This window comes from Hyperolius riggenbachi, chromosome 10, assembly GCF_040937935.1.
Source record: "Hyperolius riggenbachi isolate aHypRig1 chromosome 10, aHypRig1.pri, whole genome shotgun sequence".
Classification (NCBI taxonomy): Eukaryota; Metazoa; Chordata; class Amphibia; order Anura; family Hyperoliidae; genus Hyperolius; species Hyperolius riggenbachi.
Window position 1 is genome coordinate 263,356,079 of NC_090655.1, and position 14,687 is coordinate 263,370,765.

Here is a 14,687-nt window from a genome sequence, read left to right on the forward strand (position 1 = left end):
TGACCTTGGCTTGTATTTGACCATTCTTGTCTGCTGTTACTAACCCTTGCTTGTTACCTGGATACTCTTGCCTGCTGCCTGGATCGACCTCTGCTTGTTACCTGGATACTCTTGCCTGCTGCCTGGATTGACCTCTGCTTGTTACCTGGATACTCTTGCCTGCTGTGTGGACCGACCTGTGCTTGTTACCTGGATACTCTACCCTGCTGCCTGGACTGACCTCTGCTTGTTACCTGGATACTCTTGTCTGCTGCCTGGTCCGACCCTTGCTTGTTTACTGGACACTCTAGTTTATACCTGGACTTACCCTTGCCTGTTGCTTGGATAATCTTGCATGCTGACCTTGCATGAACTCTCTCACATGCTGCTGGGATCATCCAAAGCTCATTTCAATAATTCCTAAACCATTTGTCATTATTGACAATCAACGCTGAGGGCCTCATCCTCCTAAATCAAGGTACTAGTCCTGTGTGATATTTATGAACTATTGAACCGTGCTATACTTTCCTCAGTGGGGTTCTGGCGGGTTATTGTCCTCTCGACTTCAGTCTGTATGCCTTGCACATTAAGACTTGGGGGAAACTATAGTCAGGAGACAAATAAAGTGTCCTGTTCACATGGGGGCTTGTCTATAGGTAAAGACCGGGGGCCGGACTCAGAGCCGTGGCACTAGATTGGGGCATAGAGACTGATTGGGGACATAACCTGTCAAGCCTTACAATATCCCTATTTATATCAGACCCTGGCCCGTAACCTGGTACTCATTTTGCAGCAGGGCATCCCTCCTGAAACACCTTATACAATCTTTCAATCAACCTATATGTCTCTCCTTCACACTAACCCAGTTTCTCATCCTCCCCCATTTGCCACTTAATGGAGACCTTCATCCCTCCATGACATCCCTTTACTTCCCATAGTAACCATTGAAGAGTGGGGGAGGAAGAGAGAAAAAGAAAAAACAATAAAAAAACAAAAGTTTCTCTCTCACCCCCCCCCCCCCCCCCCCCCGAGCAAGACAAAAGGACACCCTTGGGGGACACTGAAACAGAGCATCCATCGAGCGCCAGGCAATGGTGCTCTATACATAGTCCTTTGCGAAAGCCCATGTACCCATTACTGATTCCCCACTCACTATGCCCTCCATGTTTCTACTAGTTGTTGTTGTCCCCCCCCCTTTTTTTTTCCTGCGTCAGCTGCTCTGTTCTAAATATATGGGCTGCCTCACCAAACCATTTTTTCAATATTGGAGTTTGTGTGGCCTTCCAATATCTGCCAATCAGTATTTCTGCTGCATTTATCAGATGCTTTATCATAGATTTCTTATTACTCCTTATACTCCACGAATTGGCAGGTATAAGGTAGAATCCTGTGACCTCTGGTGGTCTCAGGCCAGAGATGGTTTCTATATATTTTCTAACTGCTTCCCAGAACGGTTTAATATCATTCAATCATTTCTTGATCTTTCATTTTGTAATGTATTGATTTATTTTTCCATATTACTTTTATCGTGAGAATTCTCTCTTAGGTCTCTGTTTATGTCTCTGATTTTTTTTCAATATTTTTTTTCACGTCCCCTCTTTTTTTTTAAAAGGATTTTGTTTTTGTTAAACTCCCATTCACTGGTTTTAGAATCAGAATTCTTTATTTAGCCAAACATGGCAGGATCATGCCTGGAATTGGGTTTGGCACATACAGAGCTCAGCATCTACAAGGACATGACAATAGTGCAATATACAAGAGACATATAAGATAAAGCATTTAACAAGATACTACAGATAGTGATGACAGTCTATGAGGGTAGCTAATGCCATAAGTTCCAAGCAGACAGAATGTCTGTGACAGGGCCAGTCTGTGAACCTAAGAAGAAGGGGGTGGAGGTGGAACGTGGGTGAAGTTCAGGAGGTTGACTGCAGAAGGGCAAAAAAGAGTTCCTGTGCCTCGTGGTCCTGGTGGGGATGACCCAAAATCTACGCCCTGAACGCAGGCGACTGAAGTAGCAATGGCCAGGATGAGAGGGTTCCTTGGCTATCTTCAGCGCTCTAGTCCGCAGTCTCGAGTTGTAGAGTAGGTCAAGTGGAGGGAGGGGTTTCCCGAAGATTCTCTCTGCTGATCTAATGACCCTCTGGAGTTTTTGTCTGTCGCTTTATCAAGGAGTTGGTTTAGTTCTGATCTATTGGGATGTAATTGTCTGGTGTCCTCTGGGTAGGGAACATTTTTGTCCGTTTTTTGTGTTCCACTTGTTCTAGCTTGTTTGCTACCACAACCACGGGGCTCAGAACTACTCTCTCTGACTCCAGGTAAGCGGCTCACCCACCTGCCACCCTTATCACTGCCTCTCACTGCACCCTGCAGTCCTCCAGTCTCGCCTAGTCTTCACCAATATGGTGGAAACAAAGCCTGGCTGCCCTCACCACCACTCATCACCAGATCAGGATCCTCCTTCCCTGATACTGTACAGAGATGGGTGCATGAATGTATATATGTAATTATATATATATATATATATATATATATATATATATATATATATATATATATATATGCATTCGTATATATGTATGTAAAAGATGTATATGAGGGGTGTTGCTAGGATCCTAAGATATTCGAGGCACTTTGGGCAATTCCAGATGGAAAATGGGTGTGGCCATGCACCAGAATGTGGGTGTGGTCATGGGCAGAGCCGAATTTACATGACCTTAACAGCGGTCTCAATAGGCCTGCCCAGCAAAATGTTGGATGAAACCCCCTCTCGGTTAATTAAAAAAATAAAATTTGCAAAAATTGCTGCATATCACAAAAATAGGCAGTGTCACTTAAACATAACTAGGCAGAGTTACTTGACTTCTAGTTTGGCTTTCTTCTGGCCAGGGTGGCCTGCCGCCAGGTTATCTGCCAGCTCCCCAATAGCATTCCCAGACCTTCTAGTGGACCTCCTCCCATACTCCCACGGGCCTCCCATTGAAGCACCACAACTTCCAGCATGCCCCCATAGAAGATGCACAGCTCCCTGCATGCCCCATAAAGCCATCACAGTGCACAGCATGGCACCACAGCACCCAGTATGCCCACTTAGAGGCACCACAGCACCTAGTATACATCCAATTGATGCACCACAGCTCCCAGCATGCCCACCGTTGAGGCTCCACAGCTGACTCTGCCTGGGGGACATCTTGGGATTCCCAGTATAGAACCGGGGCACGTGTCACTGATCTTTGGGGCTAGCGACGCCACTGTGTATATGTATGCATACACTTATATTTCTGAATGTCCACAGAGATGTGATTTATTACTGTCACAGTATGCACTATTCTCCATTTGAAATATATGTATGCTCTGTACTGATGCCAAATATGTTTTATTACCTACCTTTGAACTATCTCTATACATGAGTCCAAATGAATGCTGGCTGCATTATTCACTTTTTTACTTCCCACCACAATCCTCCCGTATCTGTAAATCCACGTGAATGAAGACATCTGCAGACATGTATGGCCATCTCCCATAAGGGCACGTGTTTGGCTTCCTCCCTTAAGGGCATATAACCATATTTTAAATCGTATCTTATATACTTGTATTATATTACATTGTTCTAAATTGCTTCATGTAGTTTTATACTGTGTTTTTACGTAGATGACATTACATATACTGGGCTTGATTCACTAAGACAAATAGCATGCCTTATCAGAGTTTACACCCCTTATCAGAGTTAACACTCCTTATCAGAGTAGCATAGCGAGCACTATGAACTTATGCCTGCTAATTGGCAATGGCAAGAGCTCCACTTGTCCTGCCCTGAGCCCCTGCGGGTCTAATCACTTTAAAAGACATTATCCCTGCACTTTGATTGGCCCAATAGGCTGCCTGTCAAGTTTCCTGTCAAGTGACAGGCCTATCAAAGTAAAAGGTTAATGTCTTTTAAAGTGATTGGACCCGCAGGGGCTCAGGGCAGGACGAGTGGAGATTTCGTCATTGCCAATTAGCAGGCATAAGTTTGTAGCGCTCGCTATGCTACTCTAATAAGACATATTAACTCTGATAAGGCATGTTAACTCTGATAAGGCATGTCATTTCTCTTAATTAATCAAGACCATTGTGTTCTATGCTGAAGATTGTTCTTTTTATATGTATTATAAACGTGGTTGTCCTAAAAATCATTGTTTACTTTCATGGCACACCTATTGAAGTCAAGTGCGCATAATAAAATTTGAGAAGCTTTCCCCACAACCTTGAGTGCGCGTGTCACTTCTCTAAGGTAGGAATACTGGTACTTTGTCCATTGCTATCCAGCATACAATACAGTTTGTGATACTACGGGTGCCCCCGACTTCCTACCGAAAGCTGCTGTATTTCTCTCTTCCCAGTTTGATTTCTCTATTGGCACTCATCAAGGACATAGATAGCTCCCAACTATGTTTGAGACAAGAAGAGGCAGAGTGCACTCAGGGGAACAGTACAGCAGTAGATTGGGTGAGTTCAGAATAATCTCACCTCTAGAAGTTGCTGGCGAACCTGTACAGGAGTAGCCAGTGTCGGCTTTCATCCCTCTAGCCAGGGATCAGGCACAAAGGCAGCTGGATTCCTCCTTCACTCGCATGGTCATTGGCAGGCAGCGAGCGGCTCTGAGGTCTGTGTGCAAGTCCGCTATATGCGGTTGCACAAACAGATTGTGGTGGATCTCAAAGCATCAGCTTCAGGATTAAGGAATCTACAAGCAAAGCTCCACGCTGCTCCATGAGTCTTGCAAAGGCAGTTCACGGGCAGTTGGAGTGGTGGTCAAATTGTAATGCAGCAATGCGTGTAGGAAAGAAGAGATGGCGGTTGCCGTATAGTGTTGATTGAGGTTTCTTAAAATATATTGCAACGCGTTTCAGGAGACCAAGTCCTCCTTTCGACAGGCAAAGAGTTACAATGGTGTTTGCAAGACAGTTAAATACATAATTTCCTGTTCAATTAGAAAAAGTTTTTTTTTTAAAGGACTAATCAGGGTTGAGGTTAGAAGGGACCAATCAGGATTGAGAGCCAATCAGGGTTAAGGTTAAAAACCATGGGCTAGGTTTTAGAGTGCCATGTCATCAATATGCAAATGACTGGCTCCCATGAGTCTAAATGTGCAGTATATCAATATTTGAGCTGCAGCTTTGGCAGAGGAAGTGAAAGTTTAAAATAAATTTATGTTGCAGGATTCAATACTTGAAAATTTTGGGTTGAAAATTGGATCTTGTGTAAAATTTATATTAATTATTTATGGGGGTCGCCCTAATATACAAGCATATTATAGAAGATGGGTGCATAAGGGCTTCTAACCATTTATAACCAATTGGCAGTGTTGTACAAACAGCAACAGTCAAAATGCTAGAACAAGCAAAGGTTAGATAACAAAACATAATAAATATTAGGGGACTGGAAAATTATATAAAAAATATATATCCATATCTTAAAATTGGACTTGGTTTACATTATAAAAGCAAAATCAGAAGGCGTCAGAAATCTTCTAAAAGACTCTCTTCAAGTCTGCACCAGCAGTAAAACCAACATTTATGATACACTAGTAGACGTACAAACTTATATAAGAAAACTATCTCTACAATGGTTCTTTTCAACTAAGGACCTTAAAAAAGTAGAGCTTTGGTTGCCCATAATTTAAAGGATACCCAAAGTGACATATGACATGATGAGATAGACATGTGTATGTACAGTGCCTAGCACACAAATAACTATGCGGTGTTCCTTTTTTTCTTTCTCTGCCTGAAAGAGTTAAATATCAGGTATATAAGTGGATGACTCAGTCCTGACTCAGACAGGAAGTGACTAGTGTTGATCGAATACACCAAGATATTCAGGCTCGGGTCGGCTCGGCCGAACATGGTCCAGATGTTCGGGATATTCGACCGAACACCGAGCCTAATGGAAGTCAATGGGGACCCGAGCATGCCTGCTTTGTAGGCCTGAAAAAAATGGCAAAATGAGGGAAACTTCAGCAAAATGGGTTGGAAATAGTGTGTGTGTGTGGGTTTTAAAGTTATTTTAGTGTTTTTTCATCCTGTTGGCGCCTCTGTTATCCTATTATCTACATCAAGTCCACCCTTGGTGGAGGGTTGTACCCTTCCTTCTTCTACTACAGAGAACGACTTTTTAATCCGCCCATTTACACAATCCAAAACGCTTGTTCAGCACCTTCAACTCCGTTCTCCATCCCCCTCCTCCTTCATTTTGCTGAAGAATTCAGCTGAAGAATTTGCAACATACTTCACTGATAAAATGGACAAAATCCAAAGTGAATTCTCCTTGCAGTCCTCAAGTCCCACCTCCACACCTCTCATTGACTGCCCTCTAACTGACTTCTCTCCACTCTTCGAACACTCTCTCTCCTCTATAATTGCCAAAGCTAATCTAACCACCTGTTCTTTGGATCCTATTCCCTCCCATTTCATTCCGCAGCTATCCTCATCTCTCTTGCCTGCACTAACAACGCTATTTAACCTGTCCCTCTCCACTGGCATCTTTCCGTCCCCACTCAACAAAGCTGTTGTGACACCACTACTTAAAAAACCATCTCTAGATCCTACCACACTTGCCAACTACCACCCAGTGTCACTTCTCCCATTTGCATCCAAACTACTTAAATGCCATATACATGCAGAATTAAGCCATTATTTATCTGCAAACTCCCTACTTGATCAGTTCCAGTCTGGCTTTCGCTCTAACCACTCCACGGAAACAGCCCTTACCAAAGTGGCCAATGACCTTCTTACAGCCAAATCCAAAGGTCAATTTTCCATACTCATCCTTCTTGACCTGTCATCAGCATTTGATACTGTCGACCACACCTTACTCCAACAAATACTTTCAAATGTAGGAATAAAGATCCTTGCTCTCACATGGTTATTTTCCTACCTCTCTGAAAGGTCCTTCGCAGTCTCCTACTCAGATCAGATCTCTTCTCCTCATGCTTTGTCTGTCGGGGTTCCCCAAGGCTCTGTCCTTGGTCCCCTCCTCTTTTCCATCTACATGCACGGTCTTGGTGACTTAATCAACTCATTCGGGTTTCAATACCACCTCTATGCAGACGATACACAACTGTACCTCTCTGCCCCAGACCTTAACTCCCTCCTGAAACGTGTTCCTGACTGCTTGTCTGCTATATCCTCCTTCATGTCCTCTCGCTTCCTAAAACTTAATATGAGTAAAACAGAATTAATAATTTTTCCATTCTCTCTGTCCACCTCCCTGCCTGAAGTAACAATAAATGTTAACCACTTGCCGACCAGTGGATTTTACACTGATCGGTGCTGTGTGGGCTCTACAGCCCGCAGCACCGATCAGGAGTCCAGCAGGGCGATCAGACTACCCCCCTTTTTTCCCCACTAGGGGGATGTCCTGCTGGGGGGGGTCTGATCGCCGCCGGCCATCTGCGTTTTGCGGGGGGGGGGGGGGCTTCTCAAAGCCCCCCTCCGCAGCCATTTCTGCCCTCACGCTCCTTACCTCCCTCCCTCCCTCTCTCCGTAATGCGCAGGACGGAGTTCCGTCCTGCGCATTGAAGGATAGGCTTCAGCCCAATCAGAGGCCGGGGATCGCCGATCTGCCTTACGGCGCTGCTGCGCAGCAGCGCCGTATGATGTAAACAGCGGGGATTTCTTCCCCGCCTGTTTACATTTTGCCGGAGAGCTGCGATCGGCGGCTCTCCGGCTGTTCACGGAGACACCCTCCGTGAACTGACATGGAAAGGCCGCTCGATAGAGCGGCCGTTTCCATGGTAACTCGCAGACGACCAGTTTACGCCAATCGGCGTTAGCTGGTCGTCAAGAGGTTAATAACACTCCAATAACTTCAGTTCCCAAAGCTCGGTGGTTGGGGGTAATATTCCACTCATCTCTCTCTTTTATTCCTCATGTTCACTCCATAACCAGCTCCTGCCATCTCCAACTCAAAAACATATCTTGCATCCGTCCTTTTCTCACTCAAGACACAACTAAAATGTTAATACATGCTCTTACTGCAACATACTACTGTGTGGACTACCTTCTAACAGACTTGCCCCGCTCCAGTCGGTACTGAACTCAGCTGCTCGTCTCATTCATCTTTCTTCTTGATCTTCCTCTGCTGACCCTCTCTGTCAAGCTCTTCACTGGCTGCTAATTAACCAGAGGATTCAGTTCAAACTCCTAGCCCTAACCTACAGAGCTCTCCACAATCTCTCTCCCCGATACATATCCTCACTAATTTCCAGATACAAACCCAATCGCAATCTCAGATCGGCACATGATCTTCTGTTGTCCTCCTCTTTACAAGACTTCGCACACGCTTCACCCCTCCTCTGGAATGCCCTCCCACAACACATCCGTCACTCACCAACCTTTGTTAGCTTTAAACGCTCTCTAAAAACACATTTGTTCCGACAAGCATATGCGCTACCTTAGGCCACTTCCCTTTGTCCTAAGACCAAATTGCACTCCTACTAGGTATCCTAAAACACACAGCCTCTATTTGCTGCATACTACCCCTCCTCATGTTCCCCCCCCCCCCCCATTCCCTTTAGATTGTAAGCTCGCAAGGGCAGGGCTCTCTCCCCCTTTTGTGTCTTGGTAACCATAATACATTTTATTCATCATGTTACTTTTATCACAGTCATTACCACTTCTGTATTTTGTATCATTCTTTGTATTTAGTCACTAATTATGTATCTTGTATTTTGGTGTACACCATTGTCTGTATTTTTATGTACCCCATGTTTGTTTCTTACTTTGTACAGCGTCACGGAATATGTTGGCGCTTTATAAATCAATAATAATAATAATAATAATAATCCTAAGTGGGGTCAGGACAATCTCCCCACCTGCTTTGACAGTGGTTGCCTAATTGGTAACCCTGGTTTGTGAGTATTAAATTCATATTATTACTCTTCCAATTACACATTACCAGTACATACTACACTATATTGGGCTCTTGGTGTTCTCTCCTTTGTGTCCAAATTTGTAATTTGTTGACCCTTTTGCATAAAAACTTATTATGGAAAAAAACACTGTACACAAATCCTTAAAAAAACGTAATTTATTCCCAAAACATTTCCCACACTCAGCACATGAATAGCGCTTCTCACCAGTGTGAGATCTCTTATGAATGACAAATTATGGTTTATTCCCCAGCATTTCCCACTCCCAGCACATGCATAGAGCTACTCACCAGTGTGAGTTCTCTTATGTCTGGTAAGGTATTTTTTATGCCCAAAACATTTCCCACACTCAGCGCATGAATGTGGCTTCTCATCAGTGTGAGATCTTGCGTGTATGGCAAGCGCTGTTTTCTCTACAAATCTTTTCCCACACTCAGCACATGAATGTGGCTTCTCACCAGTGTGATATCTCACATGCCTCACAAGGCTTGATTGACAAGTAAATCCTTTCCCACACTCAGTACATGAATATGGCTTTTCGCCAGTGTGAGATCTCTCATGGTATACAAGGCTTTCTTTATATCCAAAACATTTTCCACATTTAGCACATGAATAGGGCTTCTCACTAGTATGACATCTCTCATGTAAAATAAGAGCAGATTTTCTCCCAAAACATTTCTCACACTCTGCACATGAGTAGGGTTTCTCACCAGTATGAGATCTCATATGCCTATCAAGATAATTTTTACACCCGAAACATTTCCCACACTCACCACATGAATAAGGCTTTTCACCAGTATGAAATCTCTTATGGATGACAAGATGTGAACTCCGAAAAAAACATTTCCCACACTCAGCACATAAAAAGGGCTTCTCGCCAGTATGAGATCTCTCATGTCCAACAAGATGAGATTTACTCCAAAAACATTTCCCACATTCAGAACATGAAAAGGATTTTCCATTAGTGTGAGATCTCTCATGTTTGACTAGATAAGATTTACCCGCAAAACATTTCCCACACTCAGAGCATGAGTATGGTTTCTCACCAGTGTGAGAATTCATATGTCTATCAAGATCGGATTTACACCCATAACATTTCGCACACTTAGCACATGAATAGGGCTTCTCACCAGTGTGAGATCTCTCATGTATGATAAGACCTGATTTCTGAAGAAAACATTTCCCACACTTAGCACATGAATAGGGCTTCTCACCAGTGTGAGCTCTCTCATGTATGATAAGACCTGATTTCTGAAGAAAACATTTCCCACACTCAGAACATGAATAGGGCTTCTCACCAGTGTGAGATCTCTTATGCATGACAAGACTTGATTTCCGAACAAAACATTTTCCACACGCAGTACATGAATAAGGCTTCTCACCAGTGTGAGATCTTTTATGTACGACAAGCTCTGATTTACGCCCAAAACATTTCCCACACTCAGCGCATGGATAAGGATTTTCACCAGTGTGGGTTCTCACATGACTGACAAGCTGTGATTTACACACAAAACATTTCCCACACTCATCACATGAATAAGGCTTTTCACCAGTGTGAGATCTCTCATGTATGACAAGATGGGACCTACACCCAAAACATTTCCCACACTCAGCACATGAATAGGGCTTCTCACCAGTGTGATATCTCTCATGTCTAACAAGACATGATTTCCGAACAAAACATTTCCCACACTCAGCACATGAATAAGGCTTCTCACCAGTGTGGGTTCTCTCATGACTGACAAGCTGTAATTTACTCCCAAAACATTTCCCACACTCAACACATGAGTATGGTTTCTCAGCACTGTGAAATCTCTTGTGTCTATCAAGATGGTATTTACAACTGAAACATTTCTCACACTCAGCACATGAATAGGGCTTCTCGCCAGTGTGAGATCTCTCATGTCTGACAAGATGGGATTTACAACCAAACCCTTTCCCACACTCAGCACATGAATAGGGCTTCTCGCCAGTGTGAGATCGCTCATGTCTAACAAGACTTGATTTCCAATCAAAACATTTCCCACACTCAGCACATGAATAGGGCTTCTTACCAGTGTGAGATCTCTCATGAGTGACAAGATATGATTTTTGAACAAAACATTTCCCACACGTTGAACAGGTATAAGACCCTCCAGCAGGGGCAGAGCTGTGCCTGGTATGAGGCCCCTTAGGGTTAGACAGGTGAGAGGAGTCTGGGGGAATATTTGGGGTAGCCAGGATATCTGCAGGAGACTCTTGTCCAGTAACATCATCATCCGTTGTACAGTCTTTGGATACAGAGAGACGAATCTCTGAGAGGTTCCTGATGCCGGGACTCCTCCCTGCAAATAGAGAAACATCATCACTTCCTGTTAGAGAATTCTGAGGGAGGAACAATTATCATTAGGGGGGAAAGGAAAGAGGATGGTCGGCACTGCTGTACAGCTCCCTTTATTTGGCAATGAGCAAACAAGTAGGCTGTGTGTTACATCATCACTTCACGGTCCATAAGAAGAGACTAAACACGTACCGGTGCGGGGGTGGGTAATGGTGGGTGCTGGTTGCTGGGAGCCTGACGGCAGTTTCACACACAAGCTCTTCTTCAGAGGCTATGACAAGGGGGCGGGGCTGCAGCTATATCCACTCTAGTTGGGGAAAAAATTGTTTACTCTAAATTACTAGGTAATGCCTAATGATGTTGATCCAGGGATTTTATCTGATTGCCATCTGGAGTCGGGAAGGAATATTTCCCTTTTGGGGCTAATTGGACCATGTCTTGTAAGGGTTTTTTCGCCTTCCTCTGGATCAACAGGGATATGTGAGGGATATGTGAGGGAGCAGGCTGGTGTTGTACTTTATACTGGTTGAACTCGATGGACGTATGTCTTTTTTCAACCAAAATAACTATGTAACTAAGTAAAAGTACCCTGCAATCCAAGATTACAGTGTGCGGAGATCAGGGAGAGTGAGGCCAAACAACACGGCCAATATCCCAAATGGGGTGCAGTAAAGGCCAGTGCAGTACAGTCCCAGCACCTGTGTATATGGGTTGAGGGGTGCATAAGCAGGAGGCGGAGTCTTTCTGATGTCTCTGTTGCATGCAGTACTCAGCACCTGTGTATATGGGCTGAGGGGTGCATAAGCCTGGTCTGTGCATTTGCAGGAGGCGGAGTCTTTTTGATGTCTCTGTTGCATGCAGTTCTCAGCACCTGTGTATATGGGCTGAGGAGTGTATAAGCCTGGTCTGTGCATTTGCAGGAGGCGGAGTCTTTCTGATGTCTCTGTTGCATGCAGTACTCAGCACCTGTGTATATGGGCTGAGGGGTGCATAAGCCTCATCTGTGCATTTGCAGGAGGCGGAGTCTTTCTGATATCTCTATTACATGCATTTCTCAGCACCTGTGTATATAGGCTGAGGGGTGCATAAGCAGGAGGCGGAGACTTTCTGATGTTCCTGTTGCATGCAGTTCTCAGCACCTGTGTATATGGGCTGAGGGGCGCATAAGCCTGGTCTGTGCATTTGCAGGAGGCGGAGTCTTTTGTTCACCCTATATATAAGGACAGGTGCTGCTTGGTCCAGAGCTCTTTCTCTACCTATGTGAGTACAGATCTGAATAATCAGGTAATAATGAAACCAGCTGTTTTCTGCTTCCTATTGCCGTAAGGCTTTGTGAAAGGAGCCCATAGTTTGGTACCGATGTTATATAGACGACCTTCTGATAACCCAGCAGGGGCATCTGATTCTCTGCTTCCTGGACTTTGTCTTGAAGGGCTTGATTCACTGACAATATCACAGCCAAACAGCGCAAGTAAACTCCTGTTACTCAAGCTAATAAATTAGCATGACTCCCTCCCATGTCTGTTCACAGTATGCATGTTAGTGGCGGTGTAGCGTGCATTACCTTGCAACAGACAATGCTTTACCTTGCTGCGTGGTAGTGACATATCACTACTGCGATACTTTACTAGCGATGCAGCTACTACATCAATTGATGTAGTAGCGGCCGCACTAGTGGAATATGGCGGTAGCAATATGTCACTACCACACAGCAAGGTAAAGCATCAGCCGTTGCTAGGTAACGCACGCTACACCGCCATTAGCATCCTTGTCATGCACAGAGATGGGAGGAAGTCGCGCTAATTTATTAGTGTGGGTAACAAGAGTTTACTTGCACTGTCTGGCTGCGGTATTGTTAGTGAATAAAGCCCCATGTCTTGAAAGTGTAACAACTTTATGTAAAACTTCTAGGAAGCCTTGTGCAGGCAATGCTATGCTGTTCATAAGAAGCTTCCATCCCAGGCCCAGGATTCCAGTAGTACCCAGTGGGCGACTTCATACCTGCGTGACGTAATGCTTACACTGAGGACTCATTACAGCAAGAGGTCACTGTTTTGGAACATAGACAGTGTTCTTCCCAAAGCCTTTAAGTCAGGCACTCCTCCCAGCTAATTTTCGCCACCACCCGGCTGTTATTTTATTGGTCTGTCATTTGCCCCAGACTTTATTCATTCCTCTTCATTCATTACAGTGGGCAGCGGCTGTGTCATTGCAGCCGTCCCGCTGTCACTCAGGGACACTATCTCCACCCTCTTTCCCAGCTCCCCTCAGTAGTGTAGAGGGGCGGGGAAAGCTTGTGTGACGTCACAGTAACACAGCGCAGAGGAACTGAACCTCAGGATGCCTGTCTCTATTCTGCCAAGTCTCCTCCTGTTATTATAGGAGAGGAGGATGGGGTGTTATCCTGTGCTGCCACCAATGTGCTGAATGCCTTTTATATGCAGAAAGTGTTTGGCCAGCACTTGCTCGGCTGTTAGTCTCTGCATCAAGTAATCAACTATTAGGGCTAGTTCACACTCGGCACATTTTCAGCGTTTTGCTGATCACTGGAAAGTGATGGGCAAGCGGTGAATGTAAACCGGCCCTTAGGTGAATGCCGTCCAAACGCTGGGACCCAATGTAAGCAAAGGTGAAGTACACTATAACGGCTGTTGGTTGATGTAAATGCCTGTCATTTCTGTGAAAGAGGCTGAATACCATAGCTATGTTCCTAGTCTCTATAAGTGGTGTGTGAGGGATGCAGTAGTCTCTTAAAGGACAACCGAGGTGACGTGAAATGGTGAGATAGATGTATATGTACAGTGCCTAGCACACAAATAACTAGGCTGTGTTCCTTTTTTTCTTTCTCGGTCTGAAAGAGTTAAAAATCAGGTATGCAAGTGGCAGTTTCTGCCCGGGTCTGGACTGGGTCAGACTATAGCGTAACCCTCACTGATCAGTAATTACAGACATAAAATATTTTCCTGTCAATAAATGGCTTCTGAAAGCAAAAAAGAGATTAAAAGGGTCAACTAATAGAGTTTAGCTCTGGCATACTTCAATGAAGGTGTCATTGAGCAGATACAATGAAACAGTAAAAACTGAAAAACTAGATTTAAATATAAAATAAAACTGTGGGATATTTAAAAAAGTCATTTTTAGGAGAAGTAGGATAGATACAATTGTTTTTCTCATCAGTTAATTTTCACCTCGGAAGTCCTTTAACCACTGCTGTAAGTTTGCCAGACTTTATGGCTTACACTTTGTATGCTCATAGATAACCCTTGTTGTATTTAGAAACAGGCAGACAACCAAATGATCCTTCATACACTGAATGTACTGTCCTCACTGTGTGTGTTATCCTGTGCTGCCCCCGCTCATCCAGTAGCACCCAGTACAACCCCCCACCCAAGGCCCAGTGTGATCCCACACCCAGTGTGACCTTTCCCACCTGGCTGGAAAAAAAAATTCTAGGGAGAACACTGATAGACTGTCACT

General features: G+C 44.3%; 1 protein-coding gene across 1 annotated transcript in view; it reads right to left on the reverse strand.

Moving 5' to 3' along the window:
• Window positions 1-14,687, reverse strand: part of LOC137537151 (uncharacterized) — a 226,508-nt gene that overhangs the window by 118,813 nt on the left and 93,008 nt on the right. Inside the window, exon 5 of the mRNA XM_068259275.1 lies at window positions 9,181-11,214. Coding sequence (XP_068115376.1) covers window positions 9,181-11,214 — 2,034 coding nt within the window. The remainder of the gene's footprint in view (window positions 1-9,180; window positions 11,215-14,687) is intronic.